Source organism: Hordeum vulgare, chromosome 6H (genome assembly GCF_904849725.1).
Source record: "Hordeum vulgare subsp. vulgare chromosome 6H, MorexV3_pseudomolecules_assembly, whole genome shotgun sequence".
NCBI lineage: Eukaryota > Viridiplantae > Streptophyta > Magnoliopsida > Poales > Poaceae > Hordeum > Hordeum vulgare.
The window spans coordinates 308363520-308371744 of NC_058523.1; the positions used below are offsets into that span (position 1 = coordinate 308363520).

At 44.6% G+C, this 8225-nt stretch overlaps 1 protein-coding gene across 1 annotated transcript; it reads right to left on the reverse strand.

Annotated features, from left to right (window-relative positions):
- Positions 1–6553: 6553 nt before the first annotated feature.
- LOC123404555 lies at positions 6554–8069 on the reverse strand. Its single transcript, XM_045098493.1, has 3 exons — positions 7875–8069; positions 7212–7358; positions 6554–7120 (listed from the first exon to the last, which is right to left on the reverse strand). Exons 1-3 carry the CDS (start codon positions 8058–8060, stop codon positions 6638–6640), a joined length of 816 nt encoding a protein of 271 aa, XP_044954428.1. The 5' UTR covers positions 8061–8069; the 3' UTR covers positions 6554–6637.
- Between the last annotated feature and the right edge of the window lie 156 nt (positions 8070–8225).

Here is an 8225-nt window from a genome sequence, read left to right on the forward strand (position 1 = left end):
TAAATCTGTGATTTTCACTAAGTCTGAGAATCTGCTTATAATTTCTTCTCGTGTAGTTGTGCTTGTAGAAGTCCATGTGTTGGGAATCAGCCCTTGCTATCAACTCGAGAGTTGTAGCTTTCTAGCTCTCTATAAATTTTAATTCCATTTGGCTTCCTGTAGGTATTGTTTTGGGTGCTGTCAAAATGCTTCAGAGCATAAACAGCTAGTGAGAATCTGGAATTTTCACTAAGTCCCTGAAAACTGATATTTTTGGCCAAGTTAGCAGTTGTAGAACTTTCTGTGTGAAACTCCTTTGTATTATCTTTTTTGCTCATGCTTGTAGAGCTTTTGAATAGCTTTTGCCACATATCCTAATTGGCATATTTGGGTGGTTGTAGGTGTTGTGCATGTAGCTCTCAAACTGCTATGATGATGTTTATGTCAGATTGTATAGTTTTGATGTTTTGATGCTTGTGAGTGCATAGTTGATGGTGTGGTGATATTGCTTGCACCACCCCATCCATACTTGTTTGTTTTGTGATTTGGCAACCTGGGAATACCAGAAGTATGCCATTGGAGTGTGTTGTGTTGGATTTGATCCGTAGGACTTCATTTTTTGTTTCGTTGTTTCCGGTTGATCCGTAGCTCCGTTCGTAACGTTCTTTATATGTTTTGCATCGTTTTTGCGTGACGCATCTGTTCATGTCATTCTCATGCATGTCAAGATAGCTTAGGGTGCAGTTCTGTCCAGGAACTTGTATTCTCTTCTCATGCTTGTGCTAGTAGCTAGGATAGAGATGCATGTTCATTTTCATCTCATGCATCATGTGCTTGTTGCATCTTGAGGTGATGTTGTTCATTGGATGCTATTTTTATGTTGGATAGCACCGGGATCAGAGAGCGATTACATGGATCCGGGAGAGTACGTGCAGGACGAACAAGAGCAGTTCCAAGCTGAGGACATCACAGGCAAAATGATATGACCTTGATCCCATCTCTAGACTTGTTATGCTAGATTCACGTTTCCTTCGTCTTATGTTCGCTGCCTACCACTAAAATAATTGCCTCCTGATTTTGCCATGAAACCCATACACTTATCCCTTCCTAGCAAATCTTGAATGGCTAAGTAGGCTTTGCTCAGCTCCCAATGTTAGCGTTGCTAGTTGCAGGTGCTTTGTCTCATGTGATAACATGAGTTTGATATCATTATGTTAAATCTGTTATTTAATTAATGCACCTATATACTTGGTAAATAACGGAAGGCCTAGCCTTTTGCCGGGTGTTTTGTTCCATTATTGCCGCCATAGCTTCCAGCTACCGGTGTTTGATTCCATAACTGATCGCTCCTAACACGTTCGGGGTTGTTATGAGGACCCCCTTGATAAATCGTGTAGTGTTAAGACTTGTCCAGCAGGACCCAACATTGGTGTTAATTTGCTAATCACTTAATAATAATCTGCATAGGGAATAGCTACCCCGAGGAATTAATCAACAACCCGGGCCTGTGCTCCTCATGAGTGTTGGTCCAACCCAGAGCAGCTTATTACGCTCCTCGGGGCAACTCGGTGTTTTGGTGTGGTAACCATCGATCATCCGTCGTGTCCTAAGACTGAGATACGCGGCTCTTATCGGGGTCATCGACACGACGGGAGGTCCTGCTAGTCTTGTCTTACCTTAGAGATATATCTTGCGTATAGGAATCCCGGTGAAGCTTTAGTTCTCCCCAGAGTTGAGGGTTTCCTCTAAGGAATCCGACGAGATCACGAGATTCGTGATAGAGGATTACTTTGCGGTCCGTGACCGTTTGTGATGGACTAGTTGGAGCACCCCTGCAGGGTTTAATCTTTCGGAAATCCATGCCCGCGGTTATGTGGCAACTTGGAATATTTGTTAACATCCGGTTATAGATAACCTGAATCTAATCTAATAAAATTGCCAACTGTGTGCGTAATCGTGATTGTCCCCTTCGAAGATCTCTCTTCGATCGGGAACATGGTGGGGTTATGATTGACGTAAGTAGGTGTTCAGGATCACTTACTGATCAGCTAGTTCTTCGTCCGCTAGTATAGACCACCATCAATATCTTGTTCTACGTAAGTTAGCCACCATACATGCTTAGGATGCTGCAACCTATACACTGAACCTTCCTTACCTACTAACTTGACTAGTTCTGGCACCGAGGTCATAGATTGCTGAGTCCCCGTGGCTCACAGATTACTTCAACACACCAACAGGTACAGGTACGCCCGACACAGGTGATCCCGACGGCACGCAGCTGGCGTGGCAGTACGATGAGGAGACCGGTCGCTTGTACGTGAACTATTCAGAAGACTAAGGCGTGGTCGTGATCGTGGGCGAGCATGCAGGGTAGCATAGCCTTTTCTCATGTTATGTAGTCCGTAGCGGAACTACCTTGTTTGAATAAATGTGTGATGTAAACTCTGATATTATTTATGAGATAGCACTTGAATCCCTAATTTTCATTCTATTATTATGTATGTGCTATGTTACCGTGCTTGCGAAACGCTTATATGCGCTTCTTTCCATTTTGGGGCCTCGTTCCCTAAATCGGAAAGGACTGCATCTTAATCGTTACAACCACCAAAAAGCCAAGCAAATGAAGTTGATGTGATTGCTAGTGAGGAAGTAATTCTAAAGGATGTTGATGTTGATGGTGATTTCGATGAGGTAGAGGAAGGGTTTCATGGTATTGCTATTGGTGACTTTGATGCATACATAACACAAAAGGAGATGGATCATGAGTTACCTTTTAGGCGTCTATATGGGTATGATTCAGATGACGAAGGTCCGCAGGAAGAATTGGACGAGGATGGATCCATGAATGAGGAAAACCAAATTCACTTTGAGTTGACCGGCTTGGAAAAAAGAACTCACTTGTTTCGAGATCTCAGCCTTGCCCATAAAGTCGTAGTTGATGGTGGCATGAGGAAGACGACGATTGAGCCAACACCTTGCCCTGATCCAGGTGAACCAAGGGATGAGAATGAGGACGAGAATGCTTATTTTAAGAAAGGATTAAAGTTCCCCTCTTTGCCTGCCATGAAGGTTTGGTTGTCTGACTACGCCATTCATAACCACATGCCATTTTATGTTGAGCACTCGTACATAAATTTGTGGTTCACTATGAAGTGTGTGAAAGCAGACGAAGGATGCATATGGAAGGTTCGTGCCAAAAAGTTAGAAGAAAGCGGAGAATGGGTGTTAAGAAGTTGTGTTCCCACTCATTTATGCAGACGACCAAAGAAACATGATCGTAAGACACACCGTCAGCTCACGTCTGAGTACCTGGGATACAAATTTATGAGAGACATAGCTATTGATCCCACTGTCAAAGTGAGGTTTCTCATGAGGACGGCGAAAAAACTGTATGGTTATGCAGTCAAGTATGGGAAGGCATGGAGGGCCAAGGCAAATGCTATTCGGATGTTGTATGGTGGTTACGAAGAAGCATACAACCGACTCCCCGGATTGTTGGGAGCGATTGCACATAGGAACCCGGGCATGTATCATGTCATCGAAGATAAGCACGGAGTGTTCCACCGTGCTTTCTGGTGTTATGGACAATGTGTGCAAGCATTTAAGCATTGTCGTCCGGTCTTGTCTGTAGATGGCACCTTCTTGACCGGCAGATACAAGGGCACACTAATGGTAGCAATGGCCCACTCGTCGAACGACAATGTGTTGCCAGTTGCATTTGCTTTGGTGCCTTCGGAGCACCAAGACAATTGGGAGTGGTTCATAGGTCATGTGAGGCACAAGGTGATTGTTGATAGGGAGGTATGCATCATATCGAACCGGCACCATGGCATACTCAAGGCAGTGGACATTGTTATTCCAGGCTGTCCAAAGCTTCACCACAGACTTTTACCAGGCATGTAAGAGCAAGGAGTTCAGTAAAGACCTTACCCATGTATGTGTGGCCTTCACCACACAATCTTTCGATGCTCGGTACAACAAACACTTTGCAACGGTGAACGCCGGGGGGAAGAATTCTTAACCAGGAATTTCAGCGAGAAGCAGAAGTGGGCACGTGCTCATGATGATGGAGGAAGGCGGTATGGCAACATGACGAGCAACTTGGTTGAATGTTTCAACAACGTGCTCAAGGGTGCCCGTTCATTACCGGTGACAATAATAGTGGAGTATACATTCTTCAAGCTTAATGAGTACTTTTAGAGTCATTTGGAAGAGACTGCCTCCTGGATAGGTGAGAAAATGGATTACCGAGCGAATGTTGATGAATGGCTTCAGTTACAAGCAACCAAGTCTTCGCAACAACAAATTATCTTATTCGAGAGGTATGAAATGAAATATTAAATCGACGAGCCAGGTGGCACAACACGAGACGATCATTCATATGGTGGTGCTGCATTTGAGGTGCACCTCCAGACACGGTGGTGCCAGTGCGAGAGGCCTAGTAAGTATCATTGGCCATGTTCACATTTGATAACAGCGGCTAAGGCGGCAAACATATCAGTTTGCGATGGGAAAACTGTGCGGATGCAAGAGTTCCATGTGGAAGCTACTAGGTTGACATGGCGCCTCGGTTTCACCCATTCTTAGACCAATCACAATGGCCTCAATATCATGGCACCCTTATTAAGCTAGACCCTGCCTTGAAGGTGGAGACAAAGGGTAGAAGGAGAACTAAGAGTTTAAGGGGTGATATGGATGACCTTGCTGGATACACTGGCATGAATCAATTTGGTAGCGGGCATTTGATGGAGGCTCCGAATAATATCAACTGTGGTGTTTGCGATGAACCGCGACACAATACACGTACATGCAAGAAAATGAGAACGTCGAAGGGGGTGGTGGTGGTGGTACAGGAAGCACAAGTGCTACAGGTGGTGGTGACGGTGGTGGTGGTCGTACAGGAAGCACAAGTGCTAGACGTGGTGGTGCTGGTGATGGTGGTGGTGGTCGTACAGGAAACACAAGTGCTAGAGGTGGCGGTGGTCGTATAGGAAGCACAAGTCGTAGAGGTGGTGGTGGTGGTGGTCATAGAGGAGGCACAAGTGTTCGAGGTGGTGGTGGTGGTCGTAGAGGAAGCACCAGTGCAAGAGGTGGTGGTGGTCATTGTAGAGGTAGCTCAAGTGCTAGAGGTGGTGTTTGTCGTAGAGGATATGTTGATAATGGATCGACATTTGGTTATTTGGTTAATCCAAATGGTTGATAAAAGAAGAATGGTATATGCCTTGTTTATTTTGTTATATTAAAATATTTTATTGATTTCTTGTTTTATTTTGTATTTTGCTAACAAGTTCTTATTCTTTTTGTAGGCACGTCTTCATCCGGTTCCATGACGAGGCTGCCGTGCGCCGACCAATGGGACATGCCAAAGAAGTGGATGGTGGCCGAGTTGGACAAGATCAAGGAGAAGGATGTGCCCGCACCATCATGTTGGTGCGGTGATGTTTGCAAGGTGAAGGTGTCCAATGACCGTAAAAAAGAATGGACAGAAGGCCGAAGATTTTCGTGTGTCCCAACTACGCACATGATAAACCGAGGCCAATTAACGCATATGACTTACCACCGGTATGTTAGATGTGACATCCAAATATTTTTAATTTGGTAGAACTCATATTACTAACATAAACATGTCTTTTATGTAGCCGCCTCCGCCTCTTTGCAAGTACTTCGGTTGGATAGATCATGAAGTACCCCAACGTATCCAAGAGGCCCAATATCGAGACGCCATGTGGAGGCAACACCTTTTCAATGAATCTTTGGCACGTGAAGAGGAGAGGGAGCGTCGTGAGAAGGAGAAGAAGGAGAAGAAGAAGCGTGAGGAAGAGAAGAAGCGCAAAGAGAAGGAGGCTTGCCAAGAAGAGAGGGCAAGAAAGCTTGCAAGGGCTCGTGATGCACAAGGAGAAGACGAGGCACACGATAAGAAGGGAAATGGCCATGTACTACTCAGTAGAAAATGAGCACCGCGTCGATGAACTAGTCGTGAACTTATGTGTGTCGAGACTATGCATGTGAACTTACCGTTGTCAAGGCTATGTACGTGAACTTATGTGTCGAGACTATGTATGTGAACCTAGTTATTGGAACTTATTGATGTTAGCAAAAAGTTGGACATACAATGGTTTAGTAGGTTTCTGGCAAAACTATTGGTTTGGTAGGTTTCTGTGTGCACACACCCAGACGTCAGGGTCCCTGACGTCCCGCCCTCTGGCCAGCACCAGACGCCAGGGTCCTTGGTGTCTCATATGTCCAATTTAGTGCAAACTTGCTGGTGTCTATGCACACACCCAGACGCCAGGGTCCCTGGCGTCTGGCCCTCACCACGAGACGTCAGGGTCCCTGGCGTCTCATTTGCCCAATTTAGTGTAAACATGCTGGTGTCTGTGCACACACCCAGACGCCATGGATTGTGGCGTCTGCCCCTGATGCCCAAACGCCAGCATCAGTGGCGTCTGGCCCCCTCCACCCCACTCATTCAGTGACCATGTTTGCAAGCACCGCAGTGAGTGCAAGTTAAAGTTTAACTAGTTTTGCAAACTACAGAAAATTCAGAAATAGTCTCGACAACCATAAACTCACATACATAGTTTGACAACAATAGGTTCACAGATAGTTCGATACTACTGGATAATTGAATACAAATTGTAGTACTGGATAGTTCAACTTAAAATTCATCACAAATTTCCTTCAACTTCTTGACCTTGTCCTTATAGCCATTGTTTTCTTTCATCATATCAGCAATGATGCACTCCAGCTTTTTCTTCTCTTCCTTCATTTGGTCTCTCTCTAGCACAAGCTGGTCCCTCTCCTTCTCTGCCTTCGCCCTGAGTACCTCATGTAGATTGGTGGAATAATGGTGTGCTAACTTCTTCTTCTCAATCTCCTTTTTCAGATCACCGATAGCCAACCTAGCACTGCCAAGCTGATTAATAGCCTCCTCTTTGTCAGCCACCAATTTTGCAAAATCATGTTTGAAAAATCGAAGCTCTTCCCCCATCTTCCTATTTTCTTCACCCAACTTTAGATTTTCTCTGATTCTGTCATCGTTTTCTTTGTCATGCATGCTCCACAATTGACCTATACAAAACTGCATAGCAACGGACCACTCAGGGTCTATCCACTCCAGATAGCAGCACTTTTCTTTTGCCTAGAATTCAAAACATTTTCAGTGATTAACATACATGAAATTGAGTGGAGCAGAAAACTAACTAAGATTAACAAATTACAATGCAACATACCTTCTCCTTTGCACAAGCAAGAAAACGCCGACCAATGTGAGTAGATTGAATTGCAACTTGCCTGAGGCAAGGTTCTAGATGCATACATCGATAAGATAGTTCGTGAGCAATGCCGCTCCATTCATAGTATGGGATAGTCGTAGAAAGCTAAAAACAGAAGACACCGAACTGTTATGAAATCCCGAAATGAAGAACCGTAAACCTAACCTTAAATGCTGGAAACCCGAAATTAACATACCTGGTTGGTCATACTATCGTCATCCCAAGAAGAGCTTGATCCCTCGCTCCAAGAAACCATGACAGATTAAACTACCGGAGAACCTAAACTATATTTAAACTAATTAATTGACAGACCTAAAAAATATACAAATCTATCGGAGCATACCCATCGGCATTGTTAGTCAAAAAAATTTGGTTGCCTAAAATCAATCCATTATGCCCACATCATATGATACACTAAATTATTAAATAAAATCTACAACACATCATATTAGGCCAAAATAATATAGCAACATATTGAACAAACCTATCTAATCAAACAACCATAAAGAAATCCCTAAAACTAACAAGTAACCTATTTATCTAACATAACCTAATATTCAAAAATACTCTCAAAATAAGATGTTCAAACAAAAAAAAATTAGAAGGATCGAGAAAGATTACCTCAAGAAAGCTTGGGGAGCTCGGATCTAAGGATTTTGATGGAGGAGGGAGTAGATCAAGGGGGTGGGGTGTGAGGGGGAGAGGGGGCCGAGAGAGATGGGGTTCTTTTTTAGAAGTGGGGTTGAGGCAGAAATAGAAGATGGGGGTGAAAGATGGGTTAGGTAAGTGACTCGAGGCATACGCCATGGTGCCTGGCGTTTGGGTAGGGATCAGACCCATGGCCCCTGGCGTCTGGCCCCCTTACCACGTCAGCCGGACAAGAGGGGGGGGGGAGGGGGTTGGGCGGGCCCGAGCCAGACGCCGGGAGTGTGGTGTTTCGTATACAACCCACACGTCGGGGTGGATGACGTC

What these genes read in the sequence shown, in the direction of transcription:
- LOC123404555 (XM_045098493.1), bottom strand. Translation starts at nt 8,060, where the DNA reads ATGGCGTATGCCTCGAGTCACTTACCTAACCCATCTTTCACCCCCATC. An exon ending in GCTCCCCAAGCTTTCTTGAG is followed by an intron (nt 7,359 to 7,874) that starts GTAATCTTTCTC and finishes TTCTGTTTTTAG; the next exon opens with CTTTCTACGACTATCCCATA. An exon ending in TTGCTTGTGCAAAGGAGAAG is followed by an intron (nt 7,121 to 7,211) that starts GTATGTTGCATT and finishes TTTGAATTCTAG; the next exon opens with GCAAAAGAAAAGTGCTGCTA.